Source organism: Sinohyriopsis cumingii, chromosome 10 (assembly GCF_028554795.1).
Source record: "Sinohyriopsis cumingii isolate HCF-2022 chromosome 10, ASM2855479v2, whole genome shotgun sequence".
NCBI lineage: Eukaryota > Metazoa > Mollusca > Bivalvia > Unionida > Unionidae > Sinohyriopsis > Sinohyriopsis cumingii.
In genome coordinates, this window is record NC_142970.1 from 58,240,002 (window position 1) to 58,264,370 (window position 24,369).

Below are 24,369 nucleotides of genomic sequence, written 5' to 3' on the forward strand. Positions count from 1 at the left end.
ACCTTTATTGTCAGCTGCAATGAACCCAAGAATATTTTCATGCCGAAGCATGACAGTCTGGTAAAGCTCTGCCTCACGAAACCAAGATCTTTCTTCTCTTGATGAAAAGATTTTGACAGCAACACACTCGCCCTTCCACTTGCCCATCCAGACCTCTCCATAACGACCCTTGCCAAGGATTTCAATAAGCTGAATCTGCCGTGCAATAGTTCTCTGGACAAGAAGGGGAAGACCTATAGTAATAATAATAATAGTAGTAATAATAAAAACAACAACAATAATAATAATAATGACAAAGGGTCTCAGTGAATCTGTTATGATACACCTAGATTATAAACCTACTGCAAACTATGTTATTAGAAGCATTTGTTTTAGTTTTCTAGAAATTAAATTTAACACATTTCGAAAACAATCTGTTAATCTTACAATTCTGCATTCCACCATAATCTAATTAAGAACTCATTGTATAGTCTTAGGATAGAAACCATCAGAGGCAAGCTATAAAAAGACTGGAACCCTTGTTTTTACCTTACTTCATAGAGGCAAGCTAACAAGGACTGGAACCCCTGCTTTTACCTTATTTCATAGAGGCAAGCTAAAAATGACTGGAACCCCTGCTTTTACCTCACTTCATAGAGGCAAGCTAAAAATGAATGGAACCCCTGCTTTTACCATATTTCACAGAAGCAAGCTAAAATGAATAGACCCTGCTTTTACCTTACTTCAAAGAGGCAAGCTAAAAATGAATGGAACTCCTGCTTCTACCATAATTCACACAAGCAAGCAAAAAATAAATGGCACCCCCGCTTTTACCATATTTCACAGAAGCAAGCTAAAAATGAATGGTACCCTGCTTTTATCTTACTTCAAGGAGGCAAGCTAAAATCAATGGAACCCTAATTTTACCTAACTTCATGGAGGCAAGTGCCTAAAACTGAACAGAACGTTTGGTTTTACCTTATTTCACTGTGGCAAGCTAAAATGAATGGAACCCTTGGTTTTACCTTACTTCATAGAGGCAAGCTAAAGCTGAATGATACCCTGGTTTTTTACCTTACTTCATAGAGGCAAGCTAAAATGAATGGAACCCTTGGTTTTACCTTACTTCATTGAGGCAAGCTATCAATTAATGGAACCCTACTTTTACCTTACTTCACAGAGGCAATCTAAAAATGGATGGAACCCTTGCTTTTACCTTACTTCATAGAGGCAAGCTAAAATGAATGGAACACCTGCTGTTACCTGATCCAGATCCAGAGTAGTCATACATGTCTTTCAGTGTAGAAATCTGCCCGTCAGGCAACAGGGGTGTATCCATATTGCCTGGTTCTACTGCATGGACAGGGAACATCATACGTCTCCGCAGCTGGCGTCGATGATACAGGGCAAATACTGCGATGAATATTAAACACACAAGGAGAACTGGACCAGCAGTAAGTGCAATTAACTCAATAGTTCCAAGCTCTGTCTTTCCTGAGTCCACTACGACTGTGGAAAATACACAGCAAACGTCAAACCATGCAGATACATGTAAAACAAATATTGAATAATAAAGAAATGTGACATGTACTTTTTGGATGATAAATCTGAAATTCAATGATTTCTATTAAGAAACAATTTAGCTAACACATGTACAGAAACTGAGTTTCCAAACAAGGCACTTTTAACATGGCTGCATGATTCACCCAAATTCACTACAGACATGATGCAAATTAAACTAGGCATACTAAAACCACAAGAAAACATTGTAAACAGTGTTATTATGTATAAACATATGACAAAATATGCTGCATTTATTGTTTACATTGGAAGTAAACAGTGAAACAAGGGAGACAAATGTTACTAAATTCATCACCAGTCAGAACTGAACTCTGTCCTGGACAAAATCAAATACAGTAAACAAAATTACATTACAGTAGCATGTAATGGAATAAAAAAAAAAATAAAACTAACAAACCAACAATTAAATTAATTATACATAACAAACGATGAAACCAATAATATATACACCATAATGTACATGTTCTTGTCCGTATTAGCAAATGCTTGTCGCTACGGGCTTTAGCGATATACTGTATTTCTTCGTTGCATTGTTTTAAATTCTCCTTTTTAGAATCATCTGAAGTAAATAATTGTCTATCAGTGCCATGACTGTCAAATGCGATTAACACAACATTACAATACAACGAACAACTTAAAGTACAAAATAATTTCTTTATAATTGATTTGAGATTTCTATCAAATATGGCATGTCTAGCTGCTAATTACAAATTTTTAAACATGTACTAAGATTATTGTTCAAAGTCCTATCAAGCACAGTTTTAAAACAAGAAATAGTGCATCAACAGTAAACTAATGAAGTTCAACTCAATTGTATTTTGCATATTTTAAAGCAAAGCATTAATACAATCAACATAATACAAGTAATGTTTTCAACCTGTGTCGTAGGTAACTAAAAATTCATAAAACTGTACAAAGATTATAAACAGTGCAAAGATTTTTTTATACATAAAACCAGTTCAAAAACAGGAACAATGGAAATGCATAGCCGATTCTCGACATTAGACACATGTATTTCTAGTTAAATTTGCACATCCTAGGTCAATGTGCTATTATCGCCATTTCATTTGTGATGTTTGTCCCTCCTTTGCACGCTTTCTTTGCCCAGGTTTTTCTCCTGCATTTTCGGCCAGATGCATTTAAATTTTTCATTGGATGAATGTATGTACTTCGAAGTATTGGAATTTAGTTGCTTTTGTAAAAAAATCGTAAAGATTCTTATCTTTTCTGCTTTAGTTTTTGTGTGCCAAATGGTTTCATCAATTACATATGAAGAGGACGGGACAAATAATTTATAATTGCCATGGTTTCATCAATTACATATAAAGAGGAAGGGACAAATAATTTATAATTGCTAGAGCCATATAGTACTCGATAAAAATCTATGAACTGAGCTGAGTTACACTATATAATCTGTTGATTAATTCAGGTAACTTGTGTTGTTTCCAACAGCAACCTGCTTACGTTTATTATTTATAGATTCTGACTTGTTGTTGGTCCAAAGAGACGTGATATTTTTCTTTTTTAGTGGTTTATACACAAACATTTAAATTTTTTAACATATGAACTTTTTGAAGTACTGTGTGAAATTGGGATATTGTTTAAAATACATTTGCCAGATCGTCTTCTTGTTTTGCAAACTCAGTGTCATCTGTAGTGAATTTAAGAACACTGTCATCATTGAAGAGTATACAAATTACTGATTTTGTGGCAAGATTGTCACGTCCATGTTTGTGCAAAGAGTACCGAATGTTGTCAGTAAAATTTCGGCATTAAAAAGGTTGGATCTTATAGCATGTGTCAGAGCTCCAAATATAAACTTATCATCTCCAACGTTTTTGCAAATATTTGAAAAGAATTTGTAATACGTGTTTTCATCTGACTCCCAATGAAGACATAGCGGATCTAAGAAAACAGGGTAATGATCAGTTTTCCTGTTTACAATGCCTCTATATTTTTTTGTATGACATTGCAATTACAAAAAAACCTAACCAAGTTAAAAGTTCAGTCTTTTCCAATAATGCTTTCATCCTATCCTGAACAGTTTTTGACCAAGTCAAAAATTTGTTCTGTAGTATATAGTACAATGACCGGGCTTTTTCTTTTTGTCAGAATCACTTCCTGGACATAGTCATTTGTGTTTATTGCTATTAAATAATCAGCTAGATTTTTATTTCCTGGTTCAGATATTTTGATTTTCTTTCCTCTATAAGTTTTGTCTTGAATATGCGTCGAAGAATTTGGTGCAGTAAAGCTATCTTCCTTATTCATCTGTCAATATATATCCAAAGCCTTTGTCTCCCCTATACCATTTACAGCTTCTCTTAGAATGTTTGGGTTTGTTCGCCGATAGGGCTCATTATGCTTACTGTTTCCATGTGGTTGGTTATTTTTTTAAAGACCTTTCCTCACAGTATTCTTAATTATAGTTGTTACCTGTTTTTTAAACTTTTCATATCCTTTACGATTTGTGGAATATCTGTGGAATGAAAGTACCTCTTCATTTTGTGGTTCAGTTGGAATATATGTAATATTCTTATTTTGTACAAATTTCAAACATGTGGATGATAGTACTCTTTCCAAATATTTTCTTGTGGTTTTGGGTGTTTAATATGATTTACATAATTTTTATGGTGGATTTGGGCAGGTTTTTGGTGGTTTCGGACAAGTTTTGGGTGGTTTTGGGTGAATCTTGCGACCTCTTTTAACATTATTGTTACAGATAATACCAGCAGTTATTTTTTGTACCTGACCTGCCAACCATGACAAGTCCGTCTCAGCAAGGCAGTTGATTATTTTCCCCAAGATCGACAAGTTTTCAGTAAGCTGTAACAAAGATATCAATAACTGATACTGTAAAGATGGAAAACATAATTAAAAAGTTTGATGCATCGACGATAAACATTATGTTCAACTGAAAAGTTTTTAAAGTACGCATATACTTTATTTACCACTAGTATATAAACAACAGTTTGATCATGCAGACGTTTCGCATTAACAAACAGGTGCAGTTAAAAGCAGCTGGGGGCTGCTGTAAAGTTAGTCTGGTTCCCTGACTAATTTCAGTAATTCTAAGATAAAAGCTGGATCCAAATAAAACATGGATGAACCAATTATCCGGATTTTTCGGCAACGAACATTTTCCCATAGTTTTTGCCAGTATGCTGCAGTATGTATTTTAAGGGTAATTTTCGTAAGACTTACGGCAAAATCATAAGAGTTGGCAGGTCTGTTGTACTAAGAAGTCCCCGAAGACAATTATGCTGGGTATTTTGTTTTTGCAAAAGCAATAAAAATAAAACATTCAACTTACCATCAGCACAGAAATAACAGAAATCCCTCATTGGGACTGACACTCTACTGTTCATTGAGAATTTTGAGGAATTCAAGATACAAACATTTTAACTGCTGAGTTGTTAAATGATCTCTGATATTCTTCAGTGATATCAAGATTTTCAAATTTGCAGCTGGGGTGGACATAATGGATGTCAGAGTGTTACCATTTTCATTTAGGACCAAAAACAAACATCATAAGAAGTCCTCTTATTGTGGCCCAATATTCATATGACCTTCTCTTTTGGAGGATTTACAGTAACAATGTTTCCAAGATGGCTGATATAGTGACCATATTGGATTTCAAATCGGCACCACCTGGATTAAGGCCTATTTGACATAAGTCTTATTTTGAAATCACAATACTGATAGGACCAGCCATCTATGAGTAGTCGCATAACAAGACATTCAAGATGGACATCGGGGAAGACATATCAGATGTTAAAGTGGCAACATATTCAAATTCATTTACATCTGACTAGACATTGTAAAAAGTTTTTCACTGAAAACCCCATGCTGATATTTATAAGCAGTATACAGATTGCACGATTTTCAAGATGGCCACTTTTCTAAACAAACTAAATGTCTGAACAGCAACATTTATGACTGAAGAGATACAAGAAGTTACTTTTTTAAAACCACATGTGGATACTCTGGTCAATTTACAAGATGGCCATGGAGGTGGTCATATTGGATGTGCAAGCTGCACTATTTTCATTTAGGATGAAATAGACATCAAAGGAATTGTTATACCATAATAAACCCCATTTTAATATTACCATACATGCATGAGAAGCAGCCATAAAATGATCCTCAAGATGGCTGAAGTGGTGGCCATATTGGATGTCAGATTGTTATTATTTTCACTCTGGTCCAAAACAGACATTACCTGATCGTAAGTAGTATTTTGTGAAATTTTCTGATATGGTCATCTTTTCAGAAAAAGCAGTGATAACAAGATTTTCATGATGGCTGCTGTGGTTGCCATATAGCAGATCAGATTGGCACCATTTTTGTTGAAGTCCAAATAGACATCATAAGAAGTCTTGTACCAAAAAAGGCAAGCTATTTACCCAACATCTCAGAATTAGCAATAAGGAGATTTTCCTGATGGCCACTGTGGTGACCATAATAGATGTGTTGATGATTTTCATTTAGGATGGACTAGATCATAGTTTGTTTGTATGGAGGGGTGGGGGGTGGCGGTATCTTTATGACAATCCTGCAAGCAGTTCAGGAGGAGCTGCCATAAAAACTTGTGCTAAATGATAGATGGAGAAATGATGTACAAAGACCATCCCATAAGCTTTACTGATCTATGACCAGTAGAGATAAAAATGAATATTCACTAGTACAATATTTATACAGAATTAAGGAAAATAGCATGTATGGCTCAAATGATGTTAAAACAACATCACAAGAATATGAAGAGCACAATAATACAAATGTGAGCAAAAGAAGACAGTATTAATGCAGAGTTATGGAACTAAAACTGGAATGAATTACATACATGCAGAGCTCTATGCATTCAGCATAAGACAAATTTAAAAGTGCATACATGCAGATATTAGTACTCTCTCATTATAGCATTATTCATGGTGCATACTACATTATAGTGAGACTAACTCATAATGAAGCACTTTATAAATATAATTTCACTACTGCATAATTAAACTGGATTCATGTTGATACAATCATTATAACAGGAATAGTGTAATATTAATGCTGTATCAGACTAGTTTAAACAGGAATGGTGTAATGAGGGGCCTTAAAGGGAGGTTGGAGAAGCTGAGAAAACATTTAGAAAAATGAATTGTGACTGAGTTGCAACAGTTGCAAACATCTTTAATAATTGATTTTATAAGACATGGTCAAGAATAATTACAGAGTCTAGCAATAATGTCAGTAATTGTATCATGGTCAATGGCAGGGTCATAATCATTTGTAATAATGTCAGTAACTGTATCATAATAAATGGCAGGGTCATCAGCATTTGTAATAATGTCAGTAATTGTATCATGGTCAATGGCACGGTCATCAGCATTAGTTGTTGTTGTTGCAGCACATGATAGGCTATACGTGGCGGCCAGGTGGAGGAAGAACCCGGGAAAACCCCGAAAAGATCCACTGACCCACGAGAAGGTACTGGCAAGCTTTCTCACATACCAACATTGGCTGCATCATCATTAGTAATTATGTCAGTAATTGTATTATGGTCAGTTGCATCAGCATCAGTAATAATGTCAGTAATTGTATCAAGGTCAATGGCAGGGTTACCAGCATTAATAATAATGTCAGTAATTTATCATAATCAATGACAGAGTCATCAACATTAGTAATAATGTCAGTAATTGTATCATGGTCAATGGTATGGTCAACATCATTAGTAATAATGTCAGTAATTGAATTATGATCAATGGCAGGGTTACCAGCATTAGTAATAATGTCAGTAATTTATCATAATCAATGACAGTGTCATTAACATTAGTAATAATGTCAGTAATTGTATCATTTTCAATAGTATGGTCATTAGCATTAGCTGTAGTTGTTGCTGAAGGGTTTAATGCCATTTTTCAGCACAGGATAGGCTATACATGGTGGCCAGTATTAATAGTGGAGGAAGAACCCGGGAAAACCCAGGAAAGAACCACCGACCCACGAGAAGCTACTAGCAAGCTTTCTCACATACCTACAGACAGAGGTGAGATGGCAGTGATCTGTAACGGTGAGCTCTTTAGACCACTCGGCCAATCGGGGCCCCATTAGCATTATTAATAATGTAAGTAATTGTGTCATGGTCAGTGGGGACCAGTTGTTGTTGTTGTAGTGTTTAACACCATTTTTCAGCACACAATAGGCTATACGTGGCGGCAAGTATTAATGGTGGAGGAAGAACCCTGGAAAACCCCGGGAAGATCCACTGACCCACGAGAAGTTACTGGCAGGCTTTCTCACATAACCACATTAGCCGAGCCTAATACTCGAACTCACACAGACAGAGGTGAGATGGCAGTGATCCCGGGGACTAGTAATAATGTCACTAATTGTATCATGATAATAATTGATGTGCCTCAAACTGAAATACAAATATAAACAGTTTAACAGGGGTTGAAATATGTGTAAAAATTATATTGCCCAGTTGGGCATTTACTGATATCATAAAGATTTACTTGCCCAGAATAAACTATTGCTCAACCATATATGTTTAGAAATACTAAAGCTGATTATGTCAAGAACCAAACACTGACTGTGATTAATTTTTTTCTGTGACCCTTCACTCCAGCTGTCAGTAATTACACACTGAAACTAATCTGTCTCACTCTGGCAAATAACTTTTACTGAAGAGAGAGAGTGAACCACACGAGCAAGTTCGATTAGAACCAATGGAAAAGAAACCACTGGTAGAAAGTATAAACTTTCAATGAATCAAGTTCGAAATATTTAAAACAGAATCTTTTGTTTTTTATGCTAAAGAAATCACCATTCGGCTCTGAAACAGTGATCACCTGGATTGAGCAAGTAATTGGAATAATTAAATGCCCTAAATTTTCACTTGCCATTTTGATTTGGGCTAATAAATTTTCAACCAGTGATCTGATTTTTGTTCTACATGACATGCATTTAGGCAATCACTGCAATAAAAACTAAACAATAACATGCATGAATTCCACTGTTACATCATTTGGAAGGATTGGTATTATGTGAGAAGTTTGTGGGCACATACACATGAAAAGATATATTTACTTCATATTTTCTACATACATAGTACAGTCATGGCAGAAGACAGATCCTAGATGCATGCATTATAGGCAGACTATAGCCAGGACAGAAGACAGATCCTAGATACATGCATTATAGATTAAAGGGCAGCAGGCACCATGGCAACACCTTGCCAATGTAAATACCAGTAGGTATATTAGCAAATATCAATGTACATGTAAATAGTACTGGTGTAGCCAATATCAAACTAAACAGCAATGCACTAGCAATTATCAATGTAAAGAAAAGTACTTTAGCCAATTTGATTAATATAGTAGAGAATCACAGTGAAAGCCTTGCACATATGTAAATATAGCAACAAGTTACATCATACAATTTTGCACAACGATATATAGATCTACATAATAGTATATAAGTACTGTATTCATCATGACATTTGACAAAATTGAATGATTTTAGCTGCATATATTTAGTTGTCAGGGAATGACACATTTTTAAAAAGGTCATATGGCAAATCATTTCAAATTTATGGGACCCTTTCGCTGAAGAGAGTACTGAATATTAATATAAATAAGATCAAACAGAAGAACATGAGTTACCCCTAAGTTATTGTTATTCATGGTCTCTGATGCTATAATAATATGAATATATAAGAACTCCTAAGTTATAGCTAGTCATGGTCTTTGATGCTATGATATGTATATATAACAACTAAGTTATAGCTAGTCATGGTCTTTGATGCTATGATATGTATATATAACAACTCCTAAGTTATAGTTAATCATGGTCTTTGATGCTATAATAATATGCATATATAACAACTAAGTTATAGCTAGTTACGGTCTTTGATGCTATAATATGAATATATAACAACTCCTAAGTTATAGCTAGTGATGGTCTTTGATGCTATAATATGAATATATAACAACTCCTAAGTTATAGCTAGTCATGGTCTTTGATGCTATAATATGTATATATAACAACTAAGTTATAGCGATTCATGGTCTTTGATGCTATAATAATATGTACATATAACAACTAAGTTATAGCTAATCATGGTCTTTGATGCTATAATATGTATATATAACAACTCCTAAGTTATAGCTAGTCATGGTCTTTGATGCTATAATATGTATATATAACAACTCCTAAGTTATAGCTAGTCATGGTCTTTGATGCTATAATATGTATATATAACAACTCCTAAGTTATAGCTAGTCATGGTCTTTGATGCTATAATAATATGCATATATAACAACTAAGTTATAGCTAGTCATGGTCTTTGATGCTATAATATGTATATATAACAACTCCTAAGTTATAGCTAGTCATGGTCTTTGATGCTATAACATGTATATATAACAACTAAGTTATAGCGATTCATGGTCTTTGATGCTATAATAATATGTACATATAACAACTAAGTTATAGCTAATCATGGTCTTTGATGCTATAATATGTATATATAACAACTCCTAAGTTATAGCTAGTCATGGTCTTTGATGCTATAATAATATGTATATATAACAACTAAGTTATTGCTATGCATGGCCTCTGATGCTATAATAAGAATAATATATAGCAACTTCTAAGTTTTGCGATTCATGGTCTGTGATGCTATAAGAAGAAAAATATATGGCAACTACTAAGCTATTGTTATTTATGGTCTTTTGATGTCATAATAATATGAATATATAACAACTCCAAAGTTATTGCTAGTCACGGTCTTTGATGCAATAATAATATGAATAAATAACAACCCCTAAGCTATCCTAGGCTATTGCTAGTCATGGTCTTTGATGCAATAATAATATGAATAAATAACAACCCCTAAGCTATCCTAGGCTATTGCTAGTCATGGTCTTTGATGCAAAAATAATATGAATATATAACAACCCCTAAGCTATCCTAGGCTATTGCTAGTCATGGTCTTTGATGCAATAATAATATGAATATATAACAACCCTTAACCTATCCTAGGCTATTGCTAGTCATGGTCTTTGATGCAAAAATAATATGAATATATAACAACCCCTAAGCTATCCTAGGCTATTGCTAGTCATGCCCCTGTATACTATCATCAAATCCTACTCTAAATAAGCTTTATAACAGTTTTTTTTTATAAATTATATAACACTAGAGAGTTTATATTAACAGCAAGATACTAAACAGAAAATTCCAGACAGCAGCCCTGTCATGTAAACCAAAATATCTGAATATATCACAAATATACTAAGGAAAAATTAGCAACAAGCAGAAATATTATATAAAATGAATAGATGCAATGCATACAGACTTGTAAACCCAACTATGACACCATAAAGAAATTGATGTTTTTAGGATGAGAAATTTCAGTTGCCACGGTAACATGTGTGTAATCATATTCTTACATTAGCAAGCAAGTTACCACGGCAATAACCTTGAATAAAGGTTAATTCAAACAAAACACTGGACAAATGGATAATAAATAAAAAATACTACTTGCTCCAGATGTACAATTATATTTAGCATAACCACCCGCCATGCAAAGAAAACAATCTGCCATAGAAAAGAAATTAAATTGAGATGCAGTACATGCAAGCATATATATTTATTATACCAGAAATCAATCTAATTAAGCTGCAAAAAACAAGCAAACTGAATAAAGCATGCATATCCCTTATACAGCATTTCTGTGTAGAGAACATGCATATATAATAAAAGAAGTCCCAAAACCCATACAATTATGCACTAAAAAATCTACAACACATAGCAGGCACACTTGTTACAAGTGTTACAGAGCAAACGTGTTAACTATATATCCACAGCATGCAGGCACACCCATCACCATTGAAACAACATCAGGTCATCGTGACCTACCTGGCTGCTGCTCTTTTGGTGGGGGTGCAAGTGTTGGGTTTAACTTGGCATTACACATATCTGTGTAACAACACTCAACGTAGTTTTCATGTACTTTAGACGATGAAGCATGGCACGTGATGGGACGGTCTGGGGGCATCAACAACCCTTTTTCCTTACAACTGAAATGTAACCATGTAAATTAGCAGCTGAAATGTAACCATGAACCTTGTAAATAAGCAGCTGAAATGTAACCATGAACCTTGTAAATAAGCAGCTGAAATATAACTGTAAATTAGCAGCTGAAATGTAACCATGCTAATTACTGTGTTTATTGTACATATTAGGACAGCGTATTTGTTGGGACACAAATTAATTTTTAAAGTAATTTTTTGTGCACAGTATGTTCTGGAACAAAACTTTTTTTTTCTCCAAGTCACAAGTTGTGGGACACCTCTTAAATCATTAGAAAGCTAAATGTCAGAAAACACAAACTTATATTTTTCTGTGAATTCTCATACTTGTAATCCCCTTCTTACTGACAGTCTGTCCAGGGATGAGCTCAAAGTACAGCGGAGTTTCATCCATGTTAATAATCATATTGTCGGTGAAATCTTCTCCTCTCTTGGCCTTCACAAACTCATCAAATGATTTTCTCCTCCAAATCTTCTGGGAGACGCTGGGTCATCAATGTCCATATACAAAGCACTAGACTGTATTTCATTTAAAAACTGTTTTATTGTTTAACTTATTTTCAAAGTTCCTGTTATTTCTGTTTTGATAAGTTCTGGGACAGTAAAAAAAGTACCTATTTTGTCTTACCCAAATATATACAGTAGATACAGTAGCAACTGCAATGTAACACTGTAAATAAACAGCTGAACTGTAATCATCTATATCAAAATCGGACAATCTTCACATTTAATTTTAGCCAGTTAGTTACTTCACATTGTCAATTAATTCATCTAATTGTTACGGTAAACCTTTAAATGACATCTTACTCATGTCCAACACCATTTTCTTTACAGATGTATTAGGCACACAAAAAAAATGTTTGCTATTGCACTTGTTTTTAAACTAGGGTAGGTTGGAAGGTAAAGTTTTTTTTAATAAATTTTAAAACATTATATACATGTATATATATATATATATATATATATATATATATATATATATATATATATATATATATATATATATATATATATGTGTGTGTGTGTGTGAGAAACAGGGAGGGTCGGCAGAGAGGATACACTTTTTTCCTTAGTTTCAATTATAGGTTTGTTGCAAGTGCAAAATTGGTAACATGCCATCAGAAGTGAGTCTACAACTGCCATTTAGATACATTTCTGCTCTGCTCCACAGCAAATTATGTACTTCAAATTTTAAAAGTCACAAACTTAAATGTTATGTTTTCCTTTTGTCAAAAATATCACCAAAATGTTATTTGTAATGTGCGAATTTTGAAGCATAATAAAAAAAGCATTTTCGAAGCTGATAGTGTAGTACCATGCTTTATTTGTGACTACCTTATACGTCACACTGTATGTTACTATTATAGAATGGAATGGAATCCATAACTGTATCACTTGTAAAAGAAACAGTCTTATAAAGAGTAACGTTATAGTGGGGTATGTTATACATACTGTAGAATTACTACTGCATATTATTGTAGTATCCCTGACCAAACCTGTCATTACAGAAGGGAACCTGTTATAATGAGGTACATTATAAAGGGGACCATATTATACAATGGCATGTATGTAATAGTGACAGATCATCAAATGTAGAAAGATTAAAAAGAAGTTAACATTAAAGCTGTTATAAATAAATGAACTACATACAAGTATATTTCATGTCAATCCCAACTGTGGTCGTCCATCCCCCCCCCATCTACTGAAAGTACCAGTTGTATAAATGACAGTGATGATGCTATAGCTCCATGCATAGAGAGATCAAATAATATTTTCTGCACAAAATGAGTGTATTAATGTATTATACTAATACAGCCATTTTTAAGAATTTAAAGAAGAGTAATAAAAACAAATTGTATCAATAAAGTCAGCAATAGTAAGAAAATAATGATGTGAGGATAAAAAATTCCAATCATAAATGAACACAATCCTAATAAGCAAAAGTTCCAAGTCAGTGAGGAACATGGACACAATCCTGATAAGCAAAAGTTCCAAGTCACTGAGGAAAATGAATTCATAATAAATAAAAATTCCATGTCACTGAGGAAAATGAATGCATTGTAAGTAAAAGTTCCAAGTCAGCAAACAACAATTGGACTCGTCAAGGAAATGATAGCTTTAGTCTTGAATGATGCAAACAACAACTGGACTTGTCAAGGAAATGATAGCTTTAGTCTTGAATGATACAAACTATAGCTGGACTTGTCAAGGAAATGATAGCTTTAGTCTTGAATGATGCAAACTACAACTGGACTTGTCAAGGAAATGATAGCTTTAGTCTTGAATGATGCAAACAACAACTGGACTTGTCAAGGAAATTATAGCTTTAGTCTTGAAGGATGCAAACTACAATTGGTCTTGTCAAGGAAATGATTCTGATGACTGCTCCAATCTTTTCCCTCACAATTTAGATCAAACATGTTCAGCAAAATGTTGTACTTGTCAAGCAAAATACTGTCCATAGGCATTAGAGGTGTTTGCTTGACTTTAGATATAACTGAACAATGAGTTTCAATGCCTTTGACCTTTGGTTGAGGTTTGAGATCTTGAAACTAGTTTACAATGCAGAAACCATTTTTTTTTTCATATTGGGTCTACCATGAATCTATGAAAGATGTGGTAAAAAGGACACCTCTGACCTTCAGACTACTCACGATATTGGCATTTTGTATTACCATAATTAAAAGCTATCAACAAAGTGTGGTCAAACAACTTCCTTTAAACCCTGCATCTAATGAGGTACAGTGAAAAACCGCACTGAAAATGTTGATGAGCACTTCAATGCAATGTGTAAGGTTGGCGATTTTCTTAAGTATGCATGCAAGGCAAATTATCCTTGTATACTGGACCAATGTACTAATTTCAATATTGACAACACCACATGATCTAGGGTATCAAGGCAGTACAGGCATGGCCAATTAGCCTTGCATTATGGACCAATGTACTCATTTCAATATTGACAACACCACAGGATCTAGGGTATCAGGGTAGTGCATGAATGGCCGATTAGCCTTGTATTATGGACCAATGCACTAATTTCAATACTGACAACACCACAAGATCTAGGGTATCATGTTAGTACATGCATGGCCAATTAGCCTTGTATTATAGACCAATGCACTAATTTCAATACTGACAACACCAAAGGCTAGTGTGAAAAAGTTTCATTTTTTAGAACATATATGATAAACACTGCATTGTGAGGTTATGAAATAATGATAAGGTTTGCAATATTCAAAATTATGTAACAAGGAGATTGAGGTCTTAAATATGATCAAAAGAGAGTGAAAAAGTATCAGAAAATTTAGAAAAATGAAAACAAATGGCTGAAATAGTTTTTTTAAAAATATTTTATGTTGGATATAATGACAATTTAAACACATTATTGGCTATATCATGCCAAAGAAATGATGGAGTTATGTGCCCTTCTCAAGGATACTATGAGGCAGCCAAACTGGACTGGTGTAAGTATGTACTGAGCCTGTGATGCTTGGAGTACAAGTATGACACTACCAACCAAATTTGCTCAGCTCCTGCTGAAATATGGGCAAGAAAGGATTGTGATGTTTTAGCAGTTTCTGCATTGATTATTCTGAGAAATAAGAAAGTGTGCTAATGACTGATTTTAAAGCAGGATTAGCTAAAATTCCATGACAGTGATCCTTTGGATCGGTAAAAAGAAAATCTTAACTAGAAGCCATAATAACAGAATCATCATCATTGTTCTCCCCACCCCCACCCCTGTTTATAATGCTATTCATCGATCCATAATATAAGTGAGGGGACATAAGAATGGGATGTTTCCTTAACAGCAGTGCATGATATATAGGGTGTTGCAAACTCGAATACCCCCCAAGAGCTGTTTCCAAATAGCACTGTTACAGTTCCATGGAGAGCTTGTGCAAGATGTTAGTGCCAAGGTGAATATAACAGCTGCTAAGCATGTTGTCATTTCTGAAAATAGTACAGACTTGTGTTTTGGCAATGCAATTACTGTGCACAGCTCTCAGGAGTTTACCATCAAACACCCAATAAAGGTATGGATTGTCAATGACTACTTCAAATAGTCAAAATCTCACATATTTGGCTGTATCCCACATGGAGTGCCTGTCTCAAATCCAGCAGGTCTGAAAGAGTAGAAGCTGGCATGGAGATGTCGTATGTATGTGGTCTGATCACACACCCTGCTGCTATAACTGATTTGATTATTATTTGGAATAAAATATTATGATCTCTCCCTAAAGTTGGATCACATAATTTTGTCAGCACTAAAAAAATCTGACATGCTGACACCTGGAACCCCTCTCATTTCAAGTTGAGAAAAAAAGAAAAAATTTTTTTACATGAGACAACTTTGCACAAATGAAATGAGTTTTGTTTTTCAACCCATGACTAATACAGAATGGGGTAATTCAAATGATAAAAACATAGCAAAGCTGGCACATCTTCAAAAAAGAGCATTAGAGCTAATATCAATCCAGGAAGAAAGCAAGGAAAATTTAGCTGGTATGTTAAAAATATTACCTATTAAAGAATCTGTTTGAGAAAAGCCAAATTAATGTACAGGATATCCCATAATAGTGCTCCTGAATATTTATAATCACTATTCCAGTATAGGCTACCTGGTAATACTCCTCACCTGTGATCCATGTCTACCAAACATTATAAAATCCCAAACCAAATAAGGAGTTATTTTAAAAACAGTTCCCAATACTCTGGAACTCTACTCTGGAATAGTATTCCAGCTGAGATTATAAATGCCCACTCTATTTCCTTCTTCCAAACCCATTATATCAAGTGGCTTCAAAGATGCAGCTAAAATAAATAAATTCCTTTGTATGAGGGCCTCAGGGCAGATTAGTTCTTAGCTAAATGTGTTACCCTCTTTAAATTAGGTCATTATTTTTATCATTATTAAATCAATGAATGACTGAATTATTAATATTTATCCCTTTACCCTTATGATGATCTGATTTTCATAGTTTTATAGTTTCATAGTTTTATAGAAACTGTAAACTTTGTGTACAAATTGCAGCATGTAACCTAAGAAATGGGGGAACATATAGCCTGGGCTACCTAAAATTAGTGCTGACACGGGTTTGATATATATCTACATGTGATTCTACCAGTGGTAGGAAAGAAAATGCCACTTATTAGGCCATCTTCTTCACATATTGTTTTATATTTAAAATCTACTACTTTAAAAAATGGGGGCACTATTATGCATTCTACCAATGTATTACAGAAACCAGCTGGAACCAGTCTGTTGTCAACAGGAACTGTTCCAGCAATTGTTGTGATTGGTGCAATAGTGCATGGCTTAATCATCGTTTAAGTTTAACATGTGAACACAACATGCTATTAACCAATTATTTTATCGTGTGATCTAGAAAATTAGATCATATGCGGGATGTTTTTAGAAGTGTCCAAGGTTGTCCATAATGGCTTCTGAGTTTCTGATTAAAGATTTGCTGTTTTTTCAGACAGGTGAGATAAAAAGACTAACCAAAATATGATTTTGCCAAAATATTTGAGGAAGTAATTCAACAATGGTTATACATATTTACTGGTACCAAAAGTATATGGAGAAATGATAAGGAAAGATGCGCTTAGATGTATCAACATTGTTAGTCCAAAGAGTGACCTCTGGATGTAAATAGAGAAACTGGACGATGGTTGACATCTGGACCTGGAGGAAAACATTACACAAAATATTTAGACATCAGAATAAACATACAAAGTCAACTTAATGTGAGCTTGTTTATTTCTTGTCATATTTAAAGTATAGCAATTGCATGTTGTTTGACAAATAATAGCGAAGAATAAATCTGACCCTTTTGGGCACATGGAAATGGAGTCAGAGCTTATGCAATGTGTCCGATTGAGTCGGTCTTTTTAAAGTCACCTACCATGTGAATGTGTCTGAAAAATATTACTTTTTGATTGTTTACAAAAATATTTACACAAGCATACTGCATATGTATTTCATCAGCCTATACTGAGTCATCAACCTATACTGAGGTATCAACCTACACAGTAACACAGGTGTCAATGTATACTGAGCCATCAACCTATACTGAGGTATCAACCTATACTGAGACATCAGCCTATACTGAGACATCAGCCTATACTGAGACATCAACCTATACTGAGACATGAACCTATACTGTGGTATCAACATATACTGAAACATCAACCTACACTAAGGCATCAACCTATACTGAGGCACCAACCTATGCTGAGGTGTCAACCAATACTGAGGTGCCAACCTATACTGAGACATCAGCCTATACTGAGACATCAACCTATGCTGAGGTGCCAACCTATACTGAGGTGTCAACCTATACTGAGGTGTCAACCTATACTGAGACATCAACCTAAACTGAGGCATCTCTTACAATCAAAACATCCTCTTGCATTGGAGTTTGATGAGGCTGGCACGTCATGTGTGAAATTGTTATGATTCACACTGAATGTAGAATTTTGCTGGAACCTGGCCTGAATTAAGAAACCTACATTTTAGGACAGTAATTACTAAAGTCTTTCCCCAACTTAATTGGTCAGGAACATCATTTACATAAGTGTAATCCCATTCCATATTGGCTATTCTGAAACTCCCGTAAGATACTGTACATGATGGGTAAAATGGATGAACATTTCATACTCTGCTTAAAAATGGTGACCGAAAGTTAGATCTATTTGCAGTTTAATAAGTATAACAAATTAGCCCACTAAAACAAAAAAGGTTTTTGAGAATAGCAGGATTCCAACCAACAATGGACTGGATATAAACCATAGCAACTGGTGATTTATCAATTGAAATAAGATTCCAAATTATAAACTTTAATAAATACATGTACACAGTGCCACAACTTAATATGTGCAATGACCATCTCATCATGGTTAATGCAATGTTTTTAAATGTACATGTATGACTTGTAAAAGCTATAAATATAAACTAAGCAATCGTATGCAAGGTCATGTCATACATACTACTGTACCAAACTTGAAAAAGATGTAAAATGGTGTATGATTAATTTAATTCTAATTAAATTTATTGGAATATGAAATTAAGCTAAAAAAATGGGGCTTTGAAAATTAATAAACTGAGCTAAGTACTGTAGATTTACTGCTTATCATAATGATTAGAAAATAAATTTGATTTCCTACCAATTAAGATCTTATCATATTTGTTTCTATGAATTAAGACCTTATAAATCTTATGTTGCCTGTGGCTCAGCGCAGACATTACAAAAGTCCTGTTAGGACAGTGGATTTTGAATGATGAGCAATTTAGCTATGAAAGTCTTCACACTAGTCCATATTAACTGTGTAGCCTGAAGAAAAAAAAGAACAAGCATAATTCTTCAGTCTTTTCCTAAAAGAAAATTATGTGTGGCTGGGAATATCAACAATACTCGTCTTCAACATTTTACCACATCAAGTGGAAGAGGATCTGGGTTATTTGTAAAACTCTTACCTTGTGAAGATAAAGTGGCAAGTGTTACAATGGCATTTTCATTACACATGTCAGAGTAACAGCACTCAATCCGATGTACATGCTGCTGAGATTTCTGATTAAAACATGCTACAAGGGTACCAAGGAATCCCTGGGACACATTCAAGCATCTGAAATTGTGTAAATTCAAGTTCTAATAATGTAAACAATTTACAATGCAGCTGTGAACATTCATGCTGATACAGTGCACCAAAAGCCTGGAGACATTCCAAGGGAAGAATGATATAGTTTTTTCAGTATGTTGGTTTCAGGGTTTTGTGCAAGATGGACTGAAATAGCAGTGTGTAGATTTTCCACGTGTTGAATATGGGTCTTTTGAACAACGGACTGAAATAGAAATGTGAGGATTTTCCATACAATGGAATGGGGTCTTGTGCATAATGAACTGATACAGCAGTGTGTAGATTTTCTCTGTTGGATGCGGGGTTTTGTGCACCAGGGACTGAAACAGCAGTGTGAAGATTTTCCATGTGTTGTATATTGGTCTTTTGCATAATGGACTGAAAAAGCTGCGTGAGGACTTTCCATACATTGGAATGGGGTCTTGTGCACAATGACCTGATATAGCAGTGTGTAGATTTTCTGTTTGATATGGGATTTTGTGCACAAGGGACTGAAATAGCAGTGTGAGGATTTTTCACACAATGGACTGAAATAGCAGTGTGAGGATTTTCCATACATTGGAATGGGGTCTTGTGTACAATGGACTGATATAGAAGTGCATAGATTTTCCATGTGTTTGATATGGGTCATGTGTACAATGGCCTGAACTAGAAGTGTATCGATTTTCCATGTGTTGGATATGGGTCATGTGTACAATGGCCTGAACTAGAAGTGTGTCGATTTTCCATGTGTTGGATATGGGTCATGTGTACAATGGCCTGAACTAAATGTGTGTAGATTTTCTCTGTTGGATATGGGGTCTTGTACATAATGGACTAAAATAACAGTGTGAGAATTTTCCTTACATTGGAATGAGGTCTTGTGCACAATGAACTGACATAGCAGTGTATGAGTCTATATCTAGGAATCATTACATCATATCTCTGTCATATGTAGGAGTCATTACATCATATCTTTGTCACATGTAGGAGTCATTACATCATATCTTTGTCACATGTAGAAGTCATTACATCATATCTTTGTCATATGTAGGAGTCATTACATCATATCTTTGTCATATGTAGGAGTCATTACATCATATCTTTGTCATATCTAGGAGTCACTAGGTCATATCTTTGTCATATTTAGGAGTCATAAGGTCATATCTTTGTCATATCTAGGAGTCATTAGGTCATATCTTTGTCATATCTGGGAGTCATTAGGTCATATCTTTGTCATATATAGGATTCATTACATCATATCTCTGTCACATATAGGTTATTACATCATATCTCTGTCATATATAGGAGTAATTACATATCTTTGTCATATCTAGGAGTCATTACATCATAGTTTTGTCATATCTAGGAGTCATTACGTCATATCTAGGAGTCATCACATCATATCGTTGTCGTATCTAGGAGTCATTACATCATATCTAGAAGTCATTACATCATATCTTTGTCATATCTAGGAGTCATTACATCATATCTTTGTCATATATAAGAGTCATTAGGTCATATCTTTGTCATATCTAGGAGTTACTTGGTCATATGCACAAGTCATTTAATCATATGTAGTATTTTTTATTATCATGTGTAGGACTTGTCTGATCATATGTGGGAGTTATTTTGCCCTATCTGGGAGTTATTTGGTTATATGCAGATTTAACCAGTAGTATGGAGGTGAATAGGAAATGTGTGTGTGTGTGTGCGTGTGTGTGTGCTTAGCATTTTTAATGTAGCTTTAACAATTTTACAGTCATTTGGCTATGATGTTTGCATTGTGGCAGTTTATAGTGATGTCTAGCACTGGGGCATCATGCCACAGACATGTAGCATGATGTCCCAACCAGACACATTATCCGAACACCATACTGACCAGTCCTAGCACTAACCTCTTAATGCTGAGCGCCTAGCGAGGAAGCTGTTAGTACATACCATTTTGTACATTTCTGGTATTACTCAAACAGGGATCGAACCCACGACCTCCCGCTTCCGAGGTGCACGCTCTAACCACAATGCCACCACAGCAGTGAATGGGAAATGAAATGTCACATTACACTGCATATTATCACTGTAACCTGTATTTTATTCTGAATAAATATCCAATTAAATATATTTCTGTTGCCAAGAATATTTTCAGTAACAAAGGGACATTAATTTGTCAATGTGTCTGCTTCAAACATACATGTTTATGAAAAAAAAAATTTATTATACAAGTAGATCATACATTTCATCTATTGCTTACTCATGTAGAAAATGTTTTACAAAATATTTTTATCTGTTTAACACATTAACCCCTAGCGGCGACTTTGCGGGGCAGGAGGTAGTAGCCTACTGCCGAGCTCTGTAGCCTCATGGTCATGCATGATACATTAGTGTGGGTGGTATTATAGAAAGGTAGACAGATGTAGCTCTACAATGATACCAAATAATCTGGAATATTTAGTTGGACTACAAAATACAGATAGAAAAACCTCATTTTTTGGACCCGACTATTTTTTACCCAAAATTCACCAATTATATGTCTGGATTTTAGACTTTTTGGTCTCAGATCTAAGGCAAACTGGTATGAACTGCAAACAGACAGATGAGACTTTGCAAAAAGTAGGATGGGCATTTGGAATAAAGTCCATACAAGAATAACAGCTCCGTTTAGAAAGAAAAAATAAAGTCCAACTTTTACCCTTCTGCTCATACGCGATTCAAATAGCCAACGAAAAACGAAGTTTCTAACACAACTAGGCAGTATGTTATTGAAAGATGACCGGGGATTTGGTGTTTTCGAGTCTATTCAGAAACAGTGTTCAAAATGTGTTTCCTACTTGATTTTCAGGCAAAAATGACAACAAGCTCCAGGGGTTAATGTGTTAATCACTTCTTTTTAAAGTTACATGCTGGGTCATTTTATGTGGGATTTATGATAGTTTCTCAATAACTGTGTCAAAAAAATCAACCAAATATACAAAACCAACGTATAATATTTTCAATCCCTACGATTTTATTATAATTCAACTCCACTTATATTCAAAATATATTTCCGTTTTTATAAAATGGAAGGCCAGATTGTACACTTAATTTGTGAATTCACAATTAGAAAATTTTACAATTTGAATGACTTCAGCAGTCACAATCATGATCTGTCTCCATTCTCTCTCTTTCTCCAATGAATTTGATAATAAGAGAGAATGCATTTTCTGATGATAAGATCGCAATGAAATTATCATTATTTTGTATTTTATATTTTTATTCACTATTCATTCACAGCTCTTCTATTCTCCTGGTTATAATGGAGAACATTCACCTATGACTATAAGTGTCCTGCAGTTCAGTTTTTAGAAACCATTATCAACCTACTCTCTCTCTCTCTACAACTACTACTATCAATACTATTGATACTTAAATTAAAGAGTTGTTGTGGGGTTTAACGCCATTTTTTCAGCACACGATAGGCCATATATGGCGGCCAGTATTAATGGTGGAGGAAGAACCCGGGAAAACCCCGGAAAGAACCACCGACCCACGAGAAGCTACTGGCATGCTTTCTCACATATCTACATTGGCTGAATCTGAGACTCGAACCGGCGCAGACAGAGGTGAGATGGCAGTGATCCGTAACGGCGAACGCTTTAGACCACTCGGCCACTCGGGGCCCCGATACTTAAATTAAAAAGAACCATAAAGTGATCAGACTTCTGTCACTCTGCATTCAACTTTTCCTATGTCCAACAAACATGGACTTCATCAGCTTTTAAATGAAAGCTTGTCCCTATTTTCCTAATATGCTAACAATCAAAAATTAAATTTTTATGACAAAAATGTCTTCAAACACTTGAGTTTAAAAAAACCCAGTAAATATTGTTTATTGATGAGATACTTGGACAATTAAAGCAGCCTAACCAGAACATCTTTTGTACCACTTTGCAACAGGTTGTCTAGTACCAGTCCCTCCACCATGACTCAACATCTCCACAAGGATGTGTGGTGTAGGTCATTTCCACAGTTTCAGACCAGCTTTTCCTTAATTCTTCCCACACTATCAGACAGGATTTACTTAATCCTCCCCATGCTATCTCTACAGTCACTTGATGCATTATGTATATTCAATTGGCATTGTCTGTTATTTTTTCTCCATGATTATATGTTGCGTATAATTGTATTCAGTATATGACCTTGTCCAAAATCAAATTCATTTATTTTTTAAACAACACAATACATACAGAAGTTAATATTTCTCTACGAATTTGTATTAAATATTCAAATCATTATCAACAGAGGTAAACTTGTTTATTTGAGTCTGGGTTTAGGACATTGGAATTCCTCCACACACAAAAAAACCCTGGTCTACCTGATGTTTGCCACATTCTTAATTACAATTTTAATAATGACCTCTCTAACTGCCTAAGTGGTTAGAAGTCTGCCTTTGATGCAGCAGGTCTTGGGTTCAAACCCTGGCTGAGTCATACCAAAGACTTATAAAAATAGTAACTGCCTAGCTTGGCATTCATCATTAAGAGGATAGAGTTAAGACTGGTCAACCTGGTGTCAGGATGTGACTTGGTTGGACATGATGCCCAGTGCTAGACATCACTATAAACTGCCACAATGCAGACATCATAGCAATATGACTGAAAAATTGTTAATGCTATATTAAAAATCCACATCACACACACACATAAACATGTAATAACAGATATTATCTTGCTGTGAACTTAAAATTTTCTAGAAATGAACTTGTGACCTTCATCCTGGTTCTACTTCTGTGTCTTAGTTTTTTTATAATCTTGTTTACATCATATAATGCTCATTCTTGCTTTAACATCTTTAGCAGAATCATTATCACTGTTGTGTTCTGTATTTGATCTGGGTGGAATTACTTAATCAAATTATTATTCACTGGAAATACAAAGTGCTCATCAAATAATATTCTTGGACAGTGCCATTTTTCAGCACACAATAGGCTACGTATGGCAGCCAGTATTAATGGTGGAGGAAGAACCCGGGAAAACCCCGGGAAGAACAAACAACCCATGAGAAGCTACTGGCAAGCTTTCTCACATACCCACACTGGCCGAATCCTAGTTTTAGACCCACACAGACA

General features: G+C 34.8%; 1 protein-coding gene across 2 annotated transcripts in view; it reads right to left on the reverse strand.

The window, feature by feature from the left end:
• The window catches only part of LOC149790203 (TGF-beta receptor type-1-like), a 74,318-nt gene that overhangs the window by 32,454 nt on the left and 17,495 nt on the right, over window positions 1-24,369 (reverse strand). Inside the window, exons 3-5 of one of the 2 annotated variants that reach the window (XM_089972199.1) lie at window positions 11,473-11,633; window positions 1,243-1,488; window positions 3-233 (exon numbers count right to left, since the gene is read on the reverse strand). In XM_089972199.1, the coding sequence (XP_089828325.1) occupies window positions 3-233; window positions 1,243-1,488; window positions 11,473-11,633 (638 nt within the window). Of the gene's footprint in view, window positions 1-2; window positions 234-1,242; window positions 1,489-11,472; window positions 11,634-19,125; window positions 19,275-24,369 lie in introns of both variants that reach the window. The other variant, XM_089972200.1, reaches the window with a different exon arrangement.